The following is a 25,355-nucleotide window of genomic DNA, read 5'->3' as shown; positions in this document are numbered from 1 at the left end:
AATGTCATTCAGAAAAGGTTGCAAAGCGCCCCGTCCTGGTGGAAAGAAGCTGTGCCCTAGAAAGTGATGGAGTCATTATTTAAGTGTTTGAGTAGATTTCTCTCAATCCATGCTGAAATGGATTGCCTGACATTACATTGCAGGATTTGTAAGTCCTACCTCCAGGCAAATCTCATAGTTACTAGCAAAAATGAAAGTGTGAAATGCTTTTTAATGTATATTTAACAACACATAGTCTGGTGATTACTGATGTGTATTCTCCGTGGACTCCCTTTGCTATCAGAGGAGGATGTTAAGAGACAACATTTTTACACATTTATTCTATCTAAATCCATCACAGGTTTACTTTCTAAATATCTGTAACTGTCATTTATAACAGGAGCATAAAAATCAAATACTTTAATTCTAACTCAAACTTTGAATCATAGGATTGCAATCAATTTTCTGGACAAGTACAGTTACTGTTTTTTCTTACTCTACCTTATGAAATTGCCCACTAGTAAATGGCACTAGAATACAGGCATTTAAAAAAATAAAAATATATATGGCTTAGTAATGGGGGTGTAGGAGGTAATGTCACTTTATTCATCTTTTTTATTTAGAAATTCACATAATAGCTCCTATTTAAAGGAATTTTCAATGTTGAATCCAGTGTCATGTCTGCGTGTGTTGAAGAAATAAAATTCACAAAATGTATTTAATTTCTTCCTACAGTGTCATGATTTAATAAGGATTAAGGTACCATATTTTTGCTTTTTTACTGGGCTGCACAGCAAGAGTTCATGTCTTTTACTAATGTATGCTAAATATTTGCATAGTATAGAGACCATTATTGTTAAAATAGCAGTAGTGAAGGTGTTTTAGATCACAGAGCCCCAGTGGCCTACATTTTGTTTGTTTTGACATTGTTAAAATCAATCTGTTTCTCTAACTGTGACTCTAATGACTACATTTGCATGGCAGAAAAGTTTGCTTGGTGGGTTGACTTTTATTAACAGTGTCTGCATGTTGTTTTCTGCTCTTGGTGTTCCATGAGCAGACAGAGCACCTTCGGTTCCATTGAATAGTTATACACAATCAATAAGTTTCTGTGTTTGTCTTTGTTGTTTCTTTGATGTGGCCTCTAGGATGCTGCCGGCAAGGTGCTGGACCGCTGGGCCATCATGTCTCGAGAAGAGGAAATCATCACCCTTCAGCAGTTTCTGCGGTTTGGAGAAACCAAATCCATTGTAGAGCTGATGGCAATTCAGGAGAAAGAAGGGCAGGCTGTGGCCGTTCCGTCTTCAAAGACAGACTCAGACATTAGGACTTTCATTGAGAGCAATAATCGCACCAGGAGTCCCAGCCTCCTTGCTCACCTAGAGAACAGCAACCCTTCCAGCATTCATCACTTCGAAAACATCCCCAACAGCCTTGCATTTCTGCTTCCATTCCAGTACATAAACCCAGTCTCGGCCCCACTGCTAGGATTGCCTCCAAACGGGCTCCTGTTAGAGCAACCAGGACTGAGGCTGCGGGAACCCAGCCTTTCAACTCAGAATGAGTATAATGAGAGCAGCGAGTCTGAAGTATCTCCCACACCTTATAAGAACGATCAGACTCCCAATAGAAACGCCCTGACCAGCATTACTAACGTGGAGCCCAAAACCGAGCCAACCTGCGTGTCCCCCATTCAGAATTCTGCCCCAGTCAGTGATCTGACCAAAACGGAACACCCAAAAAGCTCATTCCGGATCCACCGGATGAGAAGGATGGGGTCAGCCTCTAGGAAAGGAAGAGTGTTCTGTAACGCATGTGGGAAGACATTCTATGATAAAGGTACTCTCAAAATTCATTATAATGCTGTTCACCTGAAGATCAAACATCGATGCACCATTGAAGGTTGCAACATGGTCTTTAGCTCCCTCCGAAGCCGCAATCGTCACAGTGCAAACCCTAACCCTCGCCTCCACATGCCTATGCTAAGGAATAACCGAGACAAAGATTTAATCCGGGCCACATCAGGAGCTGCCACCCCAGTCATAGCAAGTACAAAATCAAATCTCACACTCACCAGCCCCGGCCGGCCCCCGATGGGTTTTACCACTCCCCCACTAGACCCCGTCTTACAGAACCCTCTCCCCAGCCAGCTGGTGTTTTCCGGGCTAAAGACTGTCCAACCAGTTCCTCCATTTTATAGAAGTTTACTCACTCCAGGAGAAATGGTGAGCCCTCCCACGTCCCTCCCGACCAGTCCCCTCATTCCAACCAGTGGTACCATAGAGCAGCACCCCGTGCCACCCTCTGAGCCAGCAGCGCCAGTAGTGATGATGGCCACTCATGAGCCCAGTGCCGACCTGGCCCCCAAGAAGAAGCCCAGGAAGTCCAGCATGCCTGTGAAGATCGAGAAGGAAATCATCGATACCGCCGATGAGTTTGACGATGAAGACGATGACCCCAATGACCCCGGAGCTGTGGTCAATGACGTGAGCCATGACAATCATTGCCACTCCCAAGAGGAGATGAGTCCAGGCATGTCTGTGCAGGACTTTTCTAAGCACAGCAGGTCCCGGTGCATTTCAAGGACTGAAATAAGAAGGGCTGACAGCATGACTTCTGAGGACCAGGAACCTGAGCGGGACTATGAGAACGAGTCCGAGTCTTCAGAGCCCAAACTAGGTGAGGAATCCATGGAAGGGGATGAGCACATGCACAGCGAAGTGAGCGAAAAGGTCCTGATGAGCAGTGAGAGGCCCGACGAGAACCACAGTGAGCCCTCTCACCAGGACATCATCAAGGTGAAGGAAGAATTTGCAGATCCCACTTATGACATGTTTTACATGAGCCAGTACGGACTATACAATGGTGGGGGAGCCAGCATGGCGGCCCTGCACGAAAGTTTTGCCTCCTCTCTGAATTACGGCAGCCCTCAGAAGTTCTCCCCAGAAGGTGACCTGTGTTCCAGCCCAGACCCCAAAATCTGTTACGTGTGCAAGAAGAGTTTCAAAAGCTCCTACAGCGTGAAGCTTCACTACAGGAACGTTCACTTAAAAGAGATGCATGTCTGCACGGTGGCTGGCTGCAACGCTGCCTTCCCCTCTCGCCGGAGCAGAGACAGGTCAGTAAATCTCCATTGGCTGCTCCTGCTGGGGGGAGGGGGCCTGTCATTAAAAAATCCAACTTAGATGTTTTGATGCACTATAGAGATTGTCCACAGTGACCACACGATAACCAAGCTGCCATGCTCATGAAGGATTGTTGCAGTTGGTGCTTGTTATGATTAAGCATGCAGAATCATATGCCATCTTACCCAGTAATGCACGCCATTTTTCTCTGTGCTCTGTGTTATGTGTGTGTGTATGTTTTTCCATGCATCTAGGTGTGTGAATCAGTTAACTGTGTACACAGTTCCCTGCTTCCCCATGAACCTTCACTTAGAAGCCTCAGCTTCTGTTATAAATATTTCTGCTTTGCCTTGTGGCTTTTTAAATTAAATCAATATATTATCTTCATACACACATATTTATCCAATATAGAAACAGAAATTTACGGATGGAAAGAACCATAGGTCCAGGACATCGAGACAGCCTGCATCTCCGTAGGTATAACCAGAAATGTTATCATTCTTACATGAGTATTTAGTGTGTCCTTGAATTCTTTGAGTCACAAAAATATCAGAAGAAAATGGGACCAAAGTAATTGTTCATATGGGGAAATGGTGTGGTGATACGGGTTTCTTTATGTTAGCTTCACAATGTATTTGAGCACATCTCTAAAACACAGTCTATCATGGGAATTATGCACACAGAAGGGGAGGCATGCATATACTTTTAGGAGCAGTTAGAATATATTATGTCCAGCCTTCAGATGACATCACACCTTAGCTATGTAGCTGCAGCTCTGAAACAGTTGGGCTTAAACAGAAGCAGCTGGTCCTAAACCTACAATGTTCTTTTTCAGCCCTAAAGAAAATGTAATATAAATGGAATGTGTCAAGGTGGTCAGTGGTGGGGAACCGCAGTTACCCTGCCCTCGGGGAGATAAGCTTGTGAGCAGATCATTTACATAATACACCAGCCCAACCAGTGACACACCAGTTAATTCTCCCTATTATATTGGATGTGGTTTGGTTTTTTTTTGGTTTTACATTATCTTTTAAAAATATTTTTAGAGAAAATTTTATTACATGCTAAAAGTCAATAGATGTGGAAGAAACAAAATTAACTAGTAAGTTTGCAAATAGCCACCACCCAAATTCTAGTGCTTATCAATTAGGTAGAATTCTTTGACAATGTAACATAATGGAAGTACCACTGAAAAGTAGTGACCTGCTTCTGGAATACTCTGTTTTGTCTTCATATTTTAAAGATTAGTCTTTTTAAAAATAAAAGTTAAAATAGTTTTATTGTACTGAAGTACAGCTTAAGGGGTCCAATTCATGAAAAGCAAAATTTCTGAGAAAATGTGGCTTACTTTCTACAACTCAAAACATGCTTTGAAGAGAAATCTATCTTCTTAAAGCTTTCCCCTCCCTAGTCCCCTACCCCCCACTCCTTTTTACCTTGTTCTGTAAAAAATGGTTTATGATCACAAAATTCTTTTCAGTTCCAGGGTATTGTAGACAGTCCCAGAATATGGTAGATAAGATAGCTATAGTACTTTAAATAATAAAATATAATACTGTACCCAACCTCTTCCTCCCCAAGTTTGTGAGTAATGTTCATTCTTTTAAATTTGAAATAGTGCACTAGTGATAATGAGGTTAATGCATTGGATTCTTTTTTTTTAACAAAAATAAAAGACTCATGAAAACCTGCATAAAATATTTATGGAAATGGAGTGTTTGAAGACAAGCCAAAATTTAAGCCTATTTGCATGAATTCCTATCACTGTGTCAGTTTGCTTGCTGAAAATATTGCAAGTCATAACGCTGGAATAAAATGACTCTGGGTCCAAAAGGCTACAACACCCAAAGCTTGGTGCTTTCCTTTATGTCACTGTGTTTTTTATGTCCTAATGTATAAGGAGGTACTGTTGAAAAGGTGGTTTGTCTGAGGAAAAAGCATTTATTGATAGGGGAATGTTTTGGTCTCCATTTTTATTCTAAGGATTGGGAGCTTGCCAAGTGACCAGGCTTATGGAAACACTAGAGGCCTGGTGCATGAAATTCATGCACTTGTGGAGGTGCCCCTCAGCCTGTCCTGCACCCTCTAGCAGTCCAGGAGCCGTGGGGGATGTATGGCTGCTGGCTTAGGCCCACTCTCTGGGGAGCAGACCTAAGCCGGCAGTTGGACATCCTTAGTGCTGCCACGGAGGCAGGAGAGTGTCCAGCCACCACCACTGCACTTGCCAGCTGTGAGCCTGGCTTCTGGCTGAGCAGCGCTCCCCTGTGGGAGCACACTGACCACCAGAGGGCAGCTCCTGCATTGAGTGTCTGCCCACTGGTGGTCAGTGCACATCATAGCGACCGGTTGTTCTGCCATTCGGTCGATTTGTATATTAGTCTTTGATTATATAGGATAGGCCAGTGTCTAGGATAACTAGTATATTCTAGGTGGGAAAACAGTACTGATATTCTCCAGGTGTGTTTAGTCATATAGGGAAGCCTCACAAGACAGGGGGTACATTTTATTTGGCTGAAATATCCCATCACACCTAATCTTTTAAATTCCGGATATTGTCACACATGATCAGTGAAGAAAATTGAAAAAAATACTGTACAAAGAAAGTAATTTGATTCTCACTTGAAAATTTGCTTTTTAAGAATATTCAAATATTGTAATCCCTCACTAAAAGCTTAAAAAAATTGTGATACTTTAATTTTGACTTTTTTTGGCTAAGAAGAAATGTGTTCATCCCTGTTGAGTCTATGACTTGAAATAATATACAATGCAAGTATATTTACTACCAAATATCTGGAAACAGTGAGGCCTTTTGGATACCAGCCTTCTCCTGCATCTCAGCAGATTGCACTGGAACATAACTGTATCCCTGTTTCATTCAGCCTTTTATCACCATTTTGCCAGCTAATATTGACCTGTAATTTAATCTTATTCACAAATCCTCTTGAATCACATTTCTGATCTATCCGCTTAGACTTACCTTCCCCTTCTCTTCACTTTTCCTGTGTTAGTCACGAGAACCCCAGGAATTTTGGGCCCCTGCTTTTTCCTCTGCAATGAAGCCAAGACAAGTTTTCTTTTCTTTTCTTTGAGCCAAGACCTTCCCAAACAGAAACCATCCTTTGCCTTTAATCCTGCTGTCCTCGGGCCCATTTCTTTCCTCTCCCCAGAGTCTCGATTCATCCACCCTTGACTGCACAACGTCTTCCTTGTGCAAATAAAGCATTAGAGGGGATTTGGACTGGGGGCTGAAGTACGCAAGGCTACAGGGTTTCTAGGATGCCTGTGATAAAACTAACAGAATAACACCTTCCCTTCTGTTCATGAAAGCAGCCTTCTTGTCTTTGGGCTTAGAACACCTTAGCAGAGCAGCATACACACCTTCTTGGGCTTCTTCCAAGAAGGTTATACACGAGGGAGGTGTATTTTTGTCTCTAGATAGGCATGTTAGTAAGATGAAAGTAAAAAGATGTTAAATACTGTGTTTTAGATTTGGCAGCTAGTTAGCAGAGATTTCCAGATCGTTGCTTATGTTCTTTCTAGATTTTATAAGATCAAGTTGAAGGCTTTTTGATAAGCAAGAATGTTCTTTGTCTAAAGACAACAAAAAGAGAGAAGGAGAGAGAGTGGTGCGCACACAAGGTTAGCAATGGCTGAGGATTCTAAGCCTCCTTCTTGACACTGTTGTGAATGAGTGTGAGTTTGCAAAATTCAAAAGCAGAGAGGACCACCATTCCACACTAAGGACAAAGAGCAAGCTAGTAAACACAAAAGCCAATTCATTCTGTGGGTAGGTGGCTATTAGAATAACGTAAATTATTTTCTCTCTAAAGAACTATGATACCATAAGATGATAATATTATGTAGTGTTAGTCCTGAAAGTCTCTAAACTCCTTTCTTTCCTTCCTTCTTGTTTATCCCATGATTTTTCTGCTACTAAGATGCTGTTCTGTCAGGGAACAGGAGGTTGGCCCTCAGTTTTGAAGAATACAGATGAAATACTCCCTGAGAAGAAGTAAAAATAACTAACTGGCCTAGAACCTACAGTCCCCATAAGAGGAATTTTCTAGAAGACACTGTCATAGAATTAGCTGGGCCTCATTTGCCTTTGGTTGCATTCTCATCCTCTGTCTTGAATTTTGATCCCTGGGAGGGCTGAGTGGCCTATATTTAAGGGAAGCCCATTTACTAATGCCAGTTGATTTTTATTCAGAAAATACACAAATATCCTCGTCCTCTTCTTCCCATTTGCTAATATGTTAAAATCTGTTTACATCTGCTTTAGTGATTGGCAATTTTGAAACTCCCTCACCTGAAAGGAAGACTTTCTATACAGAAACTAGGTGATTTGCTTAGAAAGAAGTATATGTCTCTTTGTTTTTCATCGTAACAGGACTTTCACCATCTTTGTACCTCTCTTCCTCTGAGAATAGTGGCCAATAATTGCCAAAGTTTGTCTTAAGTTTTATCAGAAAGGTAAAGTGTATATGTTTGATTTTCAAGGTGTAGGAAAGGTGATGTTGCTCCATGAATAAATTTAAAAACAAAATAATATTTGCTTTGGGTGATTTATAAATAAATATGAGGCAACCATTGGTACCAAGTGCAAACCTTCTCTTTGATTGCTGGTTAAATCCGTCCAGATTTAAACATGTAAACTTCTTGATTTACATGGAGTAGGACATCTGTATTTGGTTTATTAAAACCTGCTGATGTCTCCAGAACTACATTTGTTCATATACAGGCCTCTGGGTAGCTGTAGCTAAAAAGCAGAGATGTATAGTTTTTGCTTGTCTTATTACCTGACTTCCAGCCCGGTACAGGTGTGCAGGAATAAATTAACATGAGCTACCTCTGATGAGCCACTGCATAGATTAACAACAGAGGTGAAGATGCGAAAACATGCTACCTGCCTCCTGTTATCACCTTCTCAGCAGCAACATCCATTTTTCTCCCATCATTCTCTTTGCTTGGAAACTTACAGAGAACTTTTCTAAGGAAAGATTTTCAATATATACTCTTGATTCCACTAGGCAATACCTCCCAGAAATGAGCCACTTAGCACCAATTCAAGATAACTATTAGTATATTTGCCCTAATATAATTAGCTGTCGAATACAGTATGTTAATCCTCTCCAAATGCAAGAAGAGAACATTTTAAGGTATCAGCCATTTATCTCGTGTTCTATACATTTGCCAGTCAAACTGCAATTCTCCTTTTCCACAATTCTTTCATGAAGTGAAGTGGTGCAGTTCCTCTGACTTCTAAATGTTAAGGAAGCGATTTTTTTCCCCCGTTACTCTATTTGGTTTCACAGTAGAGCCAACAGATCAATAGGTCTTTTGTACTTATTTCCATTACCTTCCATCAAAGGCAAACAAACAAAATAAATCCCCCTCTGAGTAATTGCTGGTTGTGCCCTCCTCAAGCGAAACTTTGGTAGTAAGATAAACTCCGGTGTCATTCCTGTCTCTGGGGTTCCTTTTATACGCTGGGAGAAGAGCAGGGAGCAAAGCAGTCTCCTAGTGTCACGGGGAGAGACTCTGTCAAGCCTAAAGTGAGCCTCCTATCTTCCTAATGACCTCCTGCTGGCCCAGCTGGATGTAAAGACAAGCTCATTTAAGCCTCTGCTGACCTTTCCCTCCTCCAGTCCCAGGACTACACCAGTCACTTCCACCCAACTGCTGCCTACCAAATAGACAGCAAAGCCTAGTGGCAGGCGACTGCTTCCTTTTCATGACAACAAAGAGATTTTTACAGATTTCCATCGATGCGGGTTACACTAAATCTCTCGTGGCTACATAACTTCCATTGCACAAACTTAACGCTTCTATATGCCCCTTATTCTTACCTCCCCTCTAAAGGAACAAGCTACTGCTCTTGGGAGCATTATCTTGAACATTCAGGCAAAAGAGCATTTAGGGCAGGATGCACATGCAGGATGCACAGGCGGTATTTTCCACGCTGAGGCCATTGTGAAAGGGTCGTCTCCCTGATTTCTACCTCTCTTGGGTCCACCACCATCTCTCTGAACCTCTGGTAGTCTTTATTGATGTGAATCTTTCTCACAAATAATTATTCATTTGAGATACTCATTTTTGCAGATAATCTTTTTTAAAAATACGTAGGCCATCTCCCCACCAGGAAGCAGGCTATAAGACTGCACACATGTATTAACATTCACTTGTATCAAACCTGGTAAAAATGGTTCTCTCATAGGTGAAAGGCTTCTGCCAGCTCTCTCTTGCTGTAAGTGATCAGTTGTTGTGCTAAGAAGAAGGGAGACTTCCTTCTCTGTTGAAATGTCATAGTGAAGGTTGGGCTACAGCATTTCTTCTTTCTTTTTTAAAAAAATCCTTCTCAGAAATCATTTCATGTTTTTGCTGTAAGACTCCCACAAGCTTCAAATTGATGAATGTGGCCGAATATGAAAGGAGTCTACCCTTGCAAAAAAAATGTCATAGGAAAGGGATTTAGTAACTTTGATTCTTGAGTGACAAGAGGGGTGTGTATGTGTGCACCTGCGTGTGTGAGAGAGAAGCAGGCCAAGGAAAGAGAAAGAAAGAGTACTTTTTAGGAAAGGACAATTTTTCTTCAGTTATTTAACATAAAGCTACTCTTTTAAAAATACCTACATTTTATGTCCTAATGCAAGCTGCTTGAATTAAAACAGGAGTTGTAAATTCCTGGTAAAAAGCTGTTATGCCTGAAGTGTTAGTGATCGTAACTCTACTACTTTATGGAGTTTATTACTTCTTTTATTAACTAGGAGGAAAAATGTTACCCACTTCTACTTTAATTCTTTTTCTTGCTTGCTCTAATTATTTTGACTTTACCTTAGGAAAAAAAAAAATAGCCAAGTGTTGCTAACGGAACATATGTAAGTGATGCCTCCATTTTTCTATTGCATAGATCAATCTGAATTATTACCAGCTATTCAAAAATTATGCTAGCATTCTAATCTGAATACATCCACAAAATGTATATGTGTGTTTATACAGGAACACCCTCATAAATAAGGATATCAAAAGACAAATCATCCTTAATTGCTGGAATAGACATTTTTATCTTGGAAGGTAACATAGGAGGTTATGTTATCACATTGATGGGAAATAACAAGATTTTGTCCGTAAAAGAAGACGGATTTGGGCAGTGAGTACAACAGATCTCCAGAAGAAAGCCTCTTCGGTCTGATGGCCAGCTGAGGGGAGCGCTCGAACTCAGCTGCCTTCTTAGTCTGCTCTGTCACTGCGGGGGCACTGGTGGGTCAGTTCGCTCACTAGTAATTGTGTTTTACAGACTTCTAAAGCAATTGGCTCAGTCAGTCCCAATTCAATAAAAGTGGAGAGCAAGAGAGAGAGCACTTTTGTTCTATTTTTTACTTGAAATTATTTCATTCAGCAGTCTGTCTTTTTTATTACCAGGACTTGACATTAGCACTCCAAGCTATATTAGCATCCATTTCAGCAGTTCAGTAATGGTATTAAAAAAACACTTAACTTCAACGGTGAATGGTTGTATGACAGTACCATAAAAAAGCCACATTAAAAAAAAACTCATGTATTTGTCCCAGCAAATTATTGTTCACTTGTTTAACCACTTCAAAACTATGTTCTCGTGATGGGCATTCAAGAGGACCTTCTTGTTCGCAGAAGCAGCCAGTGGAGGTGCTCTGTGGGTTAGAGAATTGGGGAAAGAGGAAAGGGAAGTCCAATGGGAAGAGGGTAGGTAAAGATGCTGTTTACCCTGTAGTTAGATTACCTCCCATTCATCAGCAGAGATGGAATTGGCAACCTCAGAGCACCCAAGGTGAAATTCTTGGATCCTCATGCATGGCTGGGATTTGATTTTGAACCCAACCCTCTCCAAACTTGGGAGCAAAGCCTAACTACTTTGGCACTGCAGTGAGCTCATAAATGACTACATTAGGTTCTAAATTTTGATTAAACATTCAGTAATTAATCAATGGTAGACACGAAGCAGTTGGCAAGGTCCAGAGCTGCAAAATGTTTAAGACATAAAACATTACGAAGTAATTAGAATATGCTCCTTCAAGAGAAGGATTGCCTTCAATAAAGAGGTAAATGATAGCATCCTGTTTATTGTGTAGGCAGCCAGAGCAATATGATAAACTGCTGGAGATACACATATCAGTAATCATCCGCATTATTAGTGCCATTAATCATAATTCCAAAAATATGACAGCAGCAGCCAACTTTTTGACCAATTTTGCTTCTGCCTGTCGGCCATTATGACTTAGCTAATAGGCTGCACAGCTCCTGTGCGTGGCAGTTTGCATTGAGAATGGAAGGTTAATTATATTTGAGCTGCTGATTTCTTCTCTCCTTGGAAAAGGCTTAGCACTTTGACAATCCCTGGAGCTCTCTGTTGTTAAACCAGTAAAAGTACTTTATTGAAATTTTCTTTGTTGGTCAGGAATAAGGAGGTGTTTCAAATGAGATAGAAGCGCCAGGCTGGGATAGCCGCTAATGTTTCTTACTCCAGAGTGATCCTTGGGCAGCAACATGAACCCAGTGGTTTCTTTAGATCACTTTGTGCTCTCATTTCTCTTCTGCAGACAGGTAAACATTTCAGCACTACATAGTGATACACTAGGGAATCCCACAAGATTCGCGGTAGTCTCAATTATATAGATAGGACTAAGGAGTTGAGGGGGATGGTTAAGAATATTGGGAGAAATAAGCACCTCTTTCATAGAAAATTCTGCTTCTCCCTCTATACTTATGGGAATGAAAAGTAAAAAGATTTTTACAAAAGTCAACTGAACATTTCTAAAAATCGAAGTGTTTAGTAGCATAGGTGCATTGCTGGTTGGAAGTTTTCATGTTTCTGCTGGCAATTTTAACATCATTTAACCAAAGACATAAGTTAGATTTTGTGCATTGTTTTTGTTCATGTACCTTACACAGTTTCATTTTCAACATAGAATGAATTGAAGAAGAGGCCATAGCTAAATAGTAATATCATCTACAAAATTCTGTCCCCTTTCTTGGGGAACTCATACATTCCTACTGTTATTTTCTTTTTTTGAAAGATCATAATTTTATCATGTTAATGATGTAAAACATTTTTAATATTTTTAGCAGGTATTTCCAATTTCTTTCCAATCTCAGAAATTGATGTTCCATGTTGTACACATTAGAAAAGAAAGCTAAAGTTTTAAAAAAGCAGAAATTTTTGAAAATCAAAAGAAAAAAATGCATTTCTATTTTGGGAATATGTCTTCTAGACTATATAAGTCAGATTGTAAATCAAAGAATAGAAGACTTGAGAGTTAGTTCAGGGTAAACATAAAATTCAAAAATTCACCTAAAATTTATCTAAACCCTTAAAAAGATGCCAGCATTCTTGGCTTGGCTTTTTCTTTCCAACAATAGTAGTAAACTGAGCACCATATGAATTGCCTCGTTGAGAAAATGCTGTGAAAACATCATCCTATTCACATGTAACAGTGTCTCACGTTACAGTGCAACAGGTACCTATCGAATAATCAGGGCCCTTGAGAAGCCTTGATGTGTCAGATACAACTCAAAAGTAAAATGGCTAGGGAACAGGGGCGGTTGGATATTAATGCTACCCTTAGCCTGAGCATCCCGCATACACATTTCCTTCTCTCTATCTGCTTTCCCAAAAGCCATCACCACATCAACATTTTTTATGCATTCCACAGCAATGACAAATTGTTTTCTAACTGTAGCGCCAGATTTAGTATGCAAAAGACACGTTTGCCTCTGCCAACAAACCAATAATTCTCACTAACATCTTCAGAGTTACAACATTTATAAAGTTGCAAAGTGGAGTAAACAAACCATCTGTTTGGCTTTTCCGTGTGTGTCACGCTTTCTTATTAGCATATTACGATTCATTTAGTAAACAAATTTGGTGATTTCATTCATGTCAAAGTTAGGTCGGAAGCTTGAAGATGATTAACATTCCTGGGACGGGCACATTAATACATTGCTTCCTCGGCAAAGTTAAATGGCTTCTCAGGAGAATCGCCCCTTGTTGACAAGATGAGACTGCCAATTTTGTTTGCCTGCCACATTAGGGGCCATGAGGGGATGGCAGGTCTGAGAGAGGGGAGTCATGTAGGCAGCATAATTCACTGCGAATTGAGAAAAGAAGTCTAATTCTGATAAATGGTCGACCCCAATACATCCTACCTGTTATTACAACAGACGTGCCGTATCTGTGCAGTAAATTAGCTAAACCCCTAAAGAGTTTGGTGGGAGCTTATCTTCAAGTGAATAATTTGAATGTAGTGGGAACTGTCTGCGTGACCAGTGTGGATGATTTGTTTTATATTGAAAGGGCTTGAAGTGACTGCATTTCATACTTTTAATTTGCAAGAATTTGCTTAGCTTTTTTACATCTTGCATTTAATATGTACTTCTTTATGTATGTTTTTAAAATGTTGTTCACTAGAATTTTACATTGAATTTTTTTTTTCTGAGCTAGGAATGGTTTTGGGATCTTCTGGAGAGAATTTTTAAATAATAACCTATAAAACAGACTAGTTTTTTGCAGAAATGCATACTATCAAAAATGTCATTTAATTCACAAGACTGTAAGTATTCTACCATTAATAAATGGTAATATAAAAATTTTGAGCAGTTAAGGACAACAGGTAGTGTTATAGCAAGCCAGATAAGAAGAGAATTAAGTGGGGCAAAATTAATTTTTCTTCGGTCAATTTGGATAGCAGATTTACATTTCTGTCCAGGAATATTGTTGATTCAATATCCCACAGTACACTCAAACCTGGCATCTAGATTTTTCCAGATTAGATGTAAATGTATCTCTCTATCCCCATATACATACATATATACATACTAGTATACACACACACACCATATATATGTGTGTGTGTGTGTGTGTATATATATATATATATATCTACTTTCAGTCAGAGTACTTCCACTTAGCATTTCAAAAAATAAGTTTGGTGTTATGATCTCTCCTATATAATATAGACCTCGTTACTTTTTGCTTTTAAGGGTGATCTTAGTTTTCAAGAGGTTTTGGTAAACTCACAGTATGGAATGGTTAGGAAAGAGTGCAGAGGGTCTGAGGGAACATTGTAATTCCAAGCATAGCCCAAAGTATAGGACTGTTTCACGCCCTAATTACATAGCAGTTCCTTGTACCACACTAGTGGATTATTAATGGAGTCAGAATTACCTCTGCTGTATTACCATTGTATTTGCTTAAATATTCCTCTGTTACATGATTCCAATCTTGGGATCATTGTTTGTTTTCTACAGTGCATTTTTGGGAAAGCTTCTTAAGACTCATGCATAATATTGATTGAAAGCAAATAAATGTATTTTTCAGCATCTCCCATGTGCAAAGCAGTCTACTGCAAGAGACTGGAGGTCGAATCAGATTTAGTTTGTGTTATTCTTGAAAGTGAGCATCTTGGACCTAAGTTTTGAACTAGTCTTTTAATAAGCACTACTGTGTTCATGAAGACCAGATCCCTAATAATACCAGAACCTTATCATTTCTGCTGGTGAATTCATCTTCTCTCTCTACCCCAGTCATTTTTTTTCTGTGAGAGGAATTTGCCTCTTCATATCTCTATTGCTGACCTAATCAAAGCAAGTAGAAACAGCTTTTATACAGTTATAATCTCGTAATATATAAGTTCTAATACATTCTGGAATTTTGTTAATGATTATTTCTCCCCCTTTTCTGGAGACAAACATTCAAAACAGTCTGTTTTCTAGATAAACCATCTCTCTTTCTAGAGAACTCAAAATTGGTTCCTTTGTGGATTCCTTTCTCCACTTATACAACTGCATATGGCTTCCTCTTCCTCTACAAGGGGGTCCTCCTATTTCCAGAACTCTGAGGTTTTCCTCCCATTTGGGGACCCTCTGTGTATAGCATGAGTTCTTTCTGTGCCTTTTTCATCTTCCCTTTCTGTTTACCTCTTCTCTTCTCTGACCCAAATAAACTTGAAAGTTGCTGTTGGCCCCAGGTCTTTGTATCTCTTCACGAAAACAGTATTTTGTGACAGTTAATGGTTTGGATTGGCTGATGCCAGAGTCTGACAATAGGTCTTTGTTAAAAGCAAGTGCTGTCATTTGTCCATTCTCTGGAGGCTGAACCTAACATCTGAAGGGACAGGATCAGTACTCTAAGGAGTTCAGTCTTTCTCCTTCTCCTGCTTTTCCTCTTACTACCCCAGCGATACTGTGTGAGTTTGTTAGAAAATCTCAAAAGCTCACTATCATGAGAGTCAACTAGCAGGCTTGCCACAGCTCATCCTTCCTGTCCCCACTTCAAGTGTTTTGCATATGGCATTTAGGAGGATTATTAAACAAAAATGGAATAAATTAAGAAATGAACATAAAAGAATCAATTCCCTTGAACTGTGGTTGCATAATGGAAATCGACTACCATGAATGAACCCATGTACTGAAGTTACGAACAGCAGAGCTAATGCACTGCCATGAGTTCATCTTTATTATTGCATTACACCTGAATCAATTGATAAAGTAGCTTTTTTTTTAACCGAAGGATGGCACTTAATTGAATAAAAGTCAATGTAATGATATTAGCAGAGGCCAACAGTACTGCTGACAGCGGAAAAGGGACACTGTTGAGCCGAGGGCCAGAGCGGGTCTACACATTTCTGCACATCGTTTGGCTGACAGATATTGAGGGCTGGTACATCATCTAATTAGATTACAGATTTCTATTGCTGTAAGTGAGAAATGAGGAGAAACATCTCTTCCTGGTAACATATCGGTGGAGATGTGTAATTTCACAAGTCATTTTAGAAAAGATATGTCCATCTGGGTGATCAGTGGGTCCTTTTGTCAATGTTAATTTATTCTTCCTCATTCAGTGTTTCTTTATGTGACTGCTGTGTTCTCAGCAGTCAGTCTAGGAAGTGGTAACTGCAGATGTCTGAGAAGCAGCACAGAGTTCTAGATTGCAGGCAGTCGCAAAATGTGTGCTTGTGAAATTAAGAAAGCGAGGGAGGGTGTTCAACATAATAAACAGCGAAGTGTACGATTTCCTGAGCTGCTTATAGCTGGCAGATTGTTTTGTCAGCAGAGTGTTTTGTCAGCAGAGTGATAGTGCATAGTGTAACTCTATTTCCACGTTCTTGTAATAACTCTAGTGGTGTCATACCCATATGTCGCAGTAGGCATTTCCTGCACTCTGCTTAGCAACCTGCACTTGGAGAGATTATCTGCCATCTGACACCAAGAAACGGGGAGACTGTGTCAGAGCAGGGATCATGGGGACAACTTCTGTTCATCATTCACCTGTCTGCACCCTGCATGCATCTGTGTAGAACTCATTTATGGATGACGCTGATGCTGTGAATTTGTTTTATCTTCATTTCATTTATGATTTTTGGATTATGCAGCTGATCTAAAAATCATCAAGACAGCATATGAGATGATCGCTTATGACAGAAAATGATTTTGTGATCAGAACATTTTAAATCCCTATATTGTTGTTTGTTTTTTTAAAAACCAAATGTCTAGAATGTGAATTTGTTTTCTCTCTCTCTCTCTTTCTCTCCCTCTTTCTCTCTCTCTGTCTCTCATTCTTGCTTTCTTTTGTGATCGATTTAGCAAAAGATTAGAAAGCTGATCTTATTATCACAAGGTAAGCTCAGCCTTCCTAAGCGCAGTGTGGAGAGGGCTGTGCCCCTCTCCCCCTACAAACCCAGAGTGCTATATATATTTATTGTTTTGTGTGGAAAGGTGGGGAAGTCTTTCTCACCTTTCTTGTCTCTGAGGCACATACCTCTCAACCACCTCTAAAAAATACTAGCCATGCTTGTCACCAAACGCAGTGACTCGTTTGGGTCTTCCATACTTTCTATTTAGTAATCAGGAGGTCTGTTGAACTTGACGCTGGCTATGCTAGGTCATTTCGATTATCACAATGACTTCTCCAAGATGTAGAGCTTCTGCTGTCATTGAGAAGCTTTTATGTATCTGTAATTTGTTTACTGGTTTATCTTCTGGAAGGGTAGCCCTCAATTTAGGTGCTTGTGAAACATGTGAGCCTTTGCAGGTGGAGAGAGGTATATGCCCAAGGGCACTTTGAAAATAAATGGGGGATGTAAATACACAGGCCATGTTTTCAGATAGATAACAACATACCAGGCTTTGGAAGTCATGACATCCCTATGGATGTTCTGGGACAAATCCTACCTTTTTTTACACAAGCAAAGCACTCAGTGAGTGGAGGAAAAGTTTTGCTTGTCTAAGAAATACGGATTCCATTGTTACACTACAGAGACCATATGTTATCATTGTGCTTGATTTATTTTTTTGTATTTATTGTGGGCATTTTATTCCTTTTTGTCCCTTTGGGTTTCCTATTGTTTAATGTGATTTTTTTTTTAAAGGTGGGTGGGTTTTATTTTTTTCCAAAAGCAGTATCTGTTTTTCAACTTTAAAAAGAGTAATTAAATTTAAAAAGTTGAATTGCCTAATGAAAATGTTTCAACTCTAAAATGTAGCAACTTCTGAAAACTTTTAAATTGTAAAATGTTTTACTATTAGATTTAGCTGATATCCCAATGAATCTGGGGAAAAGGATTTATGTTAAAAAGTCTGTAACCCTATTTCTAATTGCTAATATACTCAGCTAATTTTTTTTTCCTACCTAAAACTTGAAGTGTGGGAAGGTGAGGGGCAAGATTTCATTATTTTCTAAGTTAAACCTAAATTACCTACATTATATACTATTTTTAAAGTGGATCCTTTTTAAATTAAGTGTTTGCTATAGAAAAAAAAGGTTTTCTGTTTTTAGGTCAATTTAAAATATTCAGTTTTGACAAGCAGCAAGTTCCCATTCTTTTATCCCACTTAATTTCTGTTCTAAAACCTCTGCTATGAGATTGTCTGTAGCTGATGCTGCTACCTAGCGAAGCAAACAGAACAATCATTGAGAAAAAGGTGCCTGGGTTCTCATTCACCCTACCATTGAAGAATTTCACTCTCTTATAAAAATTATGTTAATGAAAAGCTCCCTTATTGCACTTCCCACCACCACTTATTCCCAAATCCCGAGGATGTGGGGAAATGTTTGCTTTTATAATGGTGTAATTAGCAATGAATGTGCTTATTTGATGCCTAGCGAAAAGCCGAATCCATTTTAAAATGCTCTCCTTTTTCTCCCCCTTCCCACCCGCTACCCGCTACCCACCCCCCCCACCCCCCTTCCCTCTTGTTTTCCTAGACACAGTGCCAACATAAATCTGCATCGGAAACTGTTGACCAAAGAACTCGATGACATGGGCCTGGACTCCTCGCAGCCCTCCCTTAGCAAGGACCTCCGGGATGAATTTTTGATGAAGATCTATGGAGCCCAGCACCCCCTGGGGCTGGACGTCAGGGAAGAGGCCTCCTCCCCCGCGGGCACCGAAGACTCGCACCTGAACGGGTACGGGCGCGGCATGGCGGAGGACTACATGGTCCTGGACCTGAGCACCACCTCCAGCCTGCAGTCCAGCAGCAGCATCCACTCCTCCCGAGAGTCCGACGCGGGCAGCGACGAGGGCATCCTTCTCGACGACATCGACGGGGCGAGTGACAGTGGGGAGTCCGCTCACAAGGCCGAGGCCCCCGCCCTCCCTGGCGGCCTCGGGGCTGAAGTGTCGGGATCTCTGATGTTCAACAGCTTGTCCGGGAGCAATGGTGGGATTATGTGCAACATTTGCCACAAAATGTACAGCAACAAGGGGACCCTGAGGGTGCACTACAAAACGGTGCATTTGCGGGAAATGCACAAGTGCAAAGTCCCCGGTTGCAACATGATGTTTTCCTCTGTGCGAAGCCGAAACCGGCACAGTCAGAACCCTAATCTCCACAAAAACATTCCCTTCGTGTCAGTAGATTAGTCTCAGAACGGACACTACCAATGCCAGCTCTCACCAGACGGCCTACATATTTGAACTGCCATAGTCAGTGTGCTTGTGTACTTGTGTGTGTGTGTGTGTGTACGTGTACACACGTATGCCTCCACATCTACATACACACACACACACACATTTTCTTTTCTTTAGATATAAAATGATAAACACTAAGTGCTTTTGAATTTTTTTTTCCTTTATAGTTTTGGAAAAGGGGTGGGACCTTTTATTTGGGAGTGAAAACCAAGTACCCTTTAAAGACACATACACACACATAAAACGTGCAAGTAGCCCAAATTTTGACAGATTGGTAATTCTTGGTCCTCTCCAAAGAGACAGTTTGTTGTACCCATGACTGTTGCCTGCAAAAAAAAGAAAGAAAGAAAGAAAAGGGATAAAAAAAAAAGAAAAATGAAACAAAAAAGGAACTTCTTAATAGCTGTCTTTTGTGAACTTTGAAGTTTTGAGAGAATCTTCAACTACAGCATGGCAGATTCACCTGTAAATATATAGCCTTGAGAGGCAATGATGTAAAACAATTGTATTGATGTTGTTTATCTCTTTTGTTTAACTTTTACAGTTACATCCAGCTGTTAGATATGCAGGAAAAAAAAATAGTTTGCTGGCTAGCTCTACTCATTTATGTTAGCATTAATGCACATTTTTTTAAAAAACAAACAAAAAACATGGTCTTGTTTTTACTACCTGCTAGATATAGTGATAAAGAGGTGCTGGCATGCTTTACAGCACAGATCTGATTTTTTAAACGTCCTATACTAGTACGTAAATCCCGTCATGCACTTTTTTTCATACACTACAAGGGGATGTGTAATATCCATGCTTCTTTTTTACCCTTAAACTATTGCCATACTTTAAATAAGTGTCTTTTTTAACAACAACAAAAAAATTCACTTGCATAAAAATGGTCTGGTCAGTATAGGGCACAAATGCCAAACAAAAGTATTAATGTTAACACAAAACTGCCAACTTTGCACAAGTTTCCAGAAAAGAAAATACAATTAGTCACTCAACATAACCGCAGGCCAATTTGTCGGCCACCAGAAAACCGCTTTAAAAAAAAGAAACACTTGGTGATTCTTTCAAGTGCCGAATGTTATTAGAATCAACATTGCATCCTTCTTGCTTATATGTTAAGTAACATAAAAGGAAAACAAAATTATGTGGTGTGAAACAGCCACGGCATTTATTCTTTAGAGGCAGGATAATATTTCAGGATACAAAAGCCCAAATTACTCACTATGGAACAAAGCTGCATACAGTAAGAGAGTTGAGCACACATTTCCAAGGACCTAACCCGTATCCTTTAAAAAGACAGAGAAAGTCTGAGCTGGGCTGGGCTGTTGTATGGCTGTCTGATTTGTTGCAAGTCCTTCAGTAGTGCTGTGATTCAGGCCCCTTTGATACACAAAATCAAAAGGCATTGAACAGCAGCCGCACTTGGAAGCTTTTAAAACATGTGCTGACCTTGAATTGAGCAACACTCCCTTCTGAAAAGCCAGAGAACGGGGGTTTAACACAGGATCTCTCACTGGTTAGTGTTTTGTGTTTCCCTGCGCGATTTGTCGGAGAGAAATGAAAACAAGCCTAAAACCAAGCAATTGAGAGTGAGAAAGGGGGGGGTGGAGGGGAGATGATTCTCCAAACCTGTTTTGTTTTGTTTTGTTTTGTTTCTGATGTTTACACATGTTGCCTGAGCTGGTTAACCACATCGGCAGCCTCAGCTACCACAACATACTGACTAAATGATGATATTTACTCAAGTTCAGTCTGCAGCCAAAACCATTAGGGTGTGCATTGCAGACTGTGTTTTGTTGTCTTTTTTTTTTTTTCTTAAGTGAAGGGGGGGAAAAGATAAACAAGGAATAGTTTGTCAAACAGTACACAGTAATTTCAAGAGAATGTATTTCTTTTCTGCATTTAATGGCCTCAAACATTTCTCATCAATCTAAATGTTAGAAATACCGACCCCCTTTGTTTTAGCTTTTCATTTCATTTCCATTTTTCATATGTTTTGTAATTATTTTTTTCTATGTTCACATCAGCATTCACTTCCGTTAAATTTGCCAAAGGAAACTAGTGATATGTTTCTGTTGTTGTTATTCCTATAGGATTTATTGTACCTCACAGTATTTATTGTTTCCAAAAAATAAGCATCATTAGTTGTGGATTCAGTATTTTTATTTGTGAAAAGTTCAGAAACAATAGATTCTTAGAGATAAGCTAGATGTATCTTGGAGCTTTATCTTTTCATCTCCTTCAGAGGATGCTATGGGGTTCATTTAATTCTTCATTTGTTCCACGGTGAGGAAAGACCAAAAGTACTTGCAGTACAAAAGAAACCTTACTAAACACTATGTCTCTTAAATGACAAATGTTTACGGTAAAAAGCTGAGGAATTAGTAATAACTGTTGTTTTCTTGTACCTTTGGATTCCCCAAAGTCCTAATGGCTTTATTTTGATGTTGTGTTCAATGGAATAGACAGAGATGTTTCCTTTTGTTTTATACCGTATTAGACTCTGTACAGTATGTTTGTGAAAGATTGAACTAGAATAATGAAAGTTTGTTTGCAAACATGTTGGTCCTCTTAGCGTTCTCTGTGTTGCGCTGTTGACCCATTACGAAGTGGTTCCGTTCAAAAGGGTGGGGGAAATGTTTTTAGCATCCCAACAGGAGATCACAGAAACACTAGCTTTTTTGGAGTGTGTGGAGACAGAATTATACCCAGTTTTATTAAAATAACACATTTTTATTTTTTTAAAGGTACACTCTTGGTTGAGCTGTTGGAACTCACCTGAACAGAATCAATGTTTATCCTGTTTAATTTAATGTCACCTGAAAGGCCAGGTAGCCCTAGTGAGTGACTTACCTAGGCAAGTCAGCAGGTCACATCAGCAAATGAACCAGGCTTAGAGCTAATGTGTGTTACTTGCCACAATCGGGCTAAAGTGGATAGCCAGTTAGAACAAGTCTAGGTGCGGCACAAAGTAGAAATTCCCTCGCTCGGAAACATGGAAGTGCTCGGTGGCATTTTGTCAGAGAAATGGCAGTGAGTCCTGGACAGCTCACCCTACTTAAATGTCTTCCCAAATTGCTACTTCTTTTGTGCCTCAAATGCCCAGATGGAATGGTGGCCTTCTACATGGGTGAATAACATTTTCCAACACAAAGCCGATTTGCCTAATCGACTTTGGGGGACATGGGGGAGTGGATCATGAAACGTACAATGCTTTTAGTCCCAACGCGTTGCTTGTTTAGGGTGTGTGCCTGTGTGCAATGTTTTAACTTACCTACCACTGTAGTTAAGAGGTGATCCCACGGCTTATTTGCACACAGGAAGGATAGAGAGATCAGCATGTTCATCATGGAGCCCTTCATCTTTGCCCATCCCTACTCATTTGCTTTTCACAGGAGATTCCTGTTGTGCAATGTTTTCTCTCTAGCTGCATCCATTCTGTGCTGGCTGAAAATTAATAATGACGCTGGTTTTCATCCAAGCGGCTTTTTCCCATTTGATTGGTTTTAACCAGACTTTTGTCACAGGTACAAAATTAGGAAGTATTATGAATGTGCATGTTCAGTAGACAATGTTGAAATTACTGTTCTGATCATTTTAAACTATGCTTTTGTAAATATCAGAAAAGCTTCTGCTTTAGGGAATATCTGCATGCTATGGAGGGGGATGACAAAGAGCAGGAAAAGGGATAGGTAATAAGTAATTTGGTTTTTAAAATGTGATAAAAAGCTTGACACTCTTTGTTCTGCCATTAATTGTATTGAAATAATTCAACCCGATGTAACGCATTTCCAATCATAGTCAGTCCAGCCACCCCGTTCATCCTGTCATCTTCTAAAGGTTTACAGGTGTTAATATTTTTCTTCTGGAGATGATAAACATCTGTTTTTGAAAACGTCTTTAACACAAGGGTGCCACTGTCTTTGTAGTATATGATTCCTTTGGTTGTGAATTTCCAGGCCCTTTCAGTAAGAGGCAAATGGCACTTAACTGGTTAACAGCCCTGTTAGTGTATACATTGCTTTAAAAAAAAAAAAAAAAAAAAAAAAAAGCAGGCTTTGACTATACCATGAATGGGCTGTTCCAGAGGCATTCTCCTCATTTTACTCAAGAGAAACCATGCATTAGGTTCTCACCAAATAAAATAAATGTGACCTTTTGTTCCCCATCCTCTGTACAGACCCAAGATGTGTGCCAAGCAAATGAGAAGGGGAGCCCTTGGCAATTAGAACATAAAGAAGCCGGTAACCAGATTGAGATGGACGTGCTGCTAACTGCTAACAGTTGACCTGAGCAGTCCTAACTTGTACTTGGACTGTTAGTGTTGAGTTAGATTGACTAACAGAGTAAATAGAATTCAACTGTAATAAGACACGCTACATCTGCTCTCATAAAGAAACAAATCACCCAGAAAAACCTTACCTTCTTTCTCTCAACATGCTCCCTTTCTCAAGAACTTCTTTTTAAAAAATTCTGACTAACAAATTTCATTTTTTTAAAAAATACATATTCCCTCAAACTCGGAATATTTATTAAAGGATTTTGGTTTTTTTCCTTTCAATTCTTTGTGTTATTTTGTTGTGGTTTTTTTTTTTTAATGGGAAGGGTCTCCACAGGTAAGGAGGGCGAGAAAAGGCAGGTGCCACAGAGACCGGAGGGAACCCCAGCTGTTCCAGAGGCCCAGTGAGTGAGGCACACTAAGTAGAGGAGGCGTCCACCCTGTTCGAGTGTAGCTAGAAAAGAAATAGCAAATGCACTGAAAGCGTGTGTGCCAGGCTGGTGCAATTCTGCCAGGCAGTGGGTGGGGTCATGGTCATGCTGATGCTGTGCCCTGCCTGTACCAGGTGAGGAAGGAGAAGAGCAAGGACAGCTGTGTGGAACAGCTCAAGGTCCTTAGGGTCAGGAGAGCCAACAAGGCAGTCATGAGGGGTTTTTTCTGACTCTTTTTGGAGTGTGGAGTGATGCTGGAGTCCCTTAGGAAGCAAAAAGATGCTATGGGTCTACCTAGGTTATAGTAACGGCCTGTGGTCAAGCCTCGCCCTGGCTGTGATGAGTAGAAGTGAGGGGTAGCCAGCTGGATCTGTCCTTTTCCATCCCTGCTTTTGCTCGCCCCCAGAGCTATGATTGTAATGCTACTTGGCTGAAGTTCTCTTGATCAAAATGTGAGCTCATTTACCTTCCTGCAAAACATCCGACTAACTTCTCTGTTTTCACGTCATCTGGCAACACTAAACCACGTGTTGTAGTCTTACTTGTGCTAGTATTAAGGCCACATCTGATCCGTCCCAGAATCATTTTCATATTTCCTGTAGTTGGAGAGTGGCTCACCATCAATGCTCATTTCCCATTAGAATTATGTAAATCCAACTAGAAGTGAGCGGTGCGTTAATGTATCATCACTCTTGCCCAGACACCCATCCATCCCGGGCCCTGTCATCCTTATTCTCACATCTTGCACAGAATGATGTGGTCATTCGGCAATAGCTTGACATCAGTACTGTCTTTTTGGCATTTGTTGAAAAATCCAAATGCCTAGTAACAGGGAGTTAAAAACGAGGCATTTTTACAAAAGTACACTGAATTGGATCAGCGTTATTGTTCATTATAATGCTATATATTTTTTGAAGCAACGTACTATAGTTGTCATAAAACTATCTTTATTCTTCTTCTCTAAAGCATTGCTGTAAATTCATTTGACCTTTACTGCAAAAAAAAATCTTCTTTTCTATATGGAGCATCCAGACAAGGTTCGGTTTGTAACAAATAATGGACCATTACAAAGGAGGAAAGGGAGAAGCCTGGACTGAGCAGCGAGAAGCTTCGGTTCAATTTCACCTCATATCTTTCTAATAACTTACTTGTCACTTTATTACCTTCCAGTAATGTGAGCGCTGCTGACAAGACTGTCACACTAACAGCAGACAACACCCTCTCTGCTTCAGCCCCAGCTCCCCTGGCTACTTATTGCCCTGGCCCTGAAGGGACACAAACTAATAGTGCGCTTTCCAGTTCAGCACTTGGCCATCAAATATAAAAGGATGCGTAATTGCCTGTTTATCCCTTGTGAAGGGGAAATTGAGTACAAGGGCTAGGCTTTCCCACTGCGTTCCCTGAGGTACACACACTATCAGTCTCTCTCTCTCTCTCTCTCTCTCTCTCTCTCTCTCTCTCTCTCTCTCTCCCTTCACCACCCCTCCCTCCCCTCCCACCACTTAGACCCATACACACTCGCACAAAACTGCATCTTTGCTAAGCCCAGGGCTGCCTCTAGATGCCCTCTCCAGCCATTAAGTGGACAGTAACA

General features: G+C 40.3%; 1 protein-coding gene across 8 annotated transcripts in view; it reads left to right on the top strand.

Annotated features, from left to right (window-relative positions):
- The window catches only part of BNC2 (basonuclin zinc finger protein 2), a 430,106-nt gene extending 406,494 nt beyond the window's left edge, over positions 1–23,612 (top strand). For 4 of the 8 annotated variants that reach the window (XM_070431715.1, XM_070431713.1, XM_070431711.1 and 1 more), the window contains 3 exons: positions 1,128–3,097; positions 3,516–3,581; positions 18,343–23,612. In XM_070431715.1, the coding sequence (XP_070287816.1) occupies positions 1,128–3,097; positions 3,516–3,581; positions 18,343–19,003 (2,697 nt within the window). In that variant the 3' untranslated portion in view covers positions 19,004–23,612. Of the gene's footprint in view, positions 1–1,127; positions 3,098–3,515; positions 3,582–16,721; positions 16,905–18,342 lie in introns of those variants that run through there. The other 4 variants (XM_070431714.1, XM_070431712.1, XM_070431717.1 and 1 more) reach the window with 3 other exon arrangements.
- The last annotated feature ends 1,743 nt before the right edge of the window (positions 23,613–25,355 follow it).

This window comes from Myotis yumanensis, unplaced genomic scaffold, assembly GCF_028538775.1.
Source record: "Myotis yumanensis isolate MYYU_CA2020_CCGP unplaced genomic scaffold, mMyoYum1.0.hap1 SCAF_12, whole genome shotgun sequence".
NCBI classification, from domain to species: domain Eukaryota; kingdom Metazoa; phylum Chordata; class Mammalia; order Chiroptera; family Vespertilionidae; genus Myotis; species Myotis yumanensis.
Note: the sequence above shows the minus strand (reverse complement) of the source record. Positions and strands in the feature narration are given on the sequence as shown.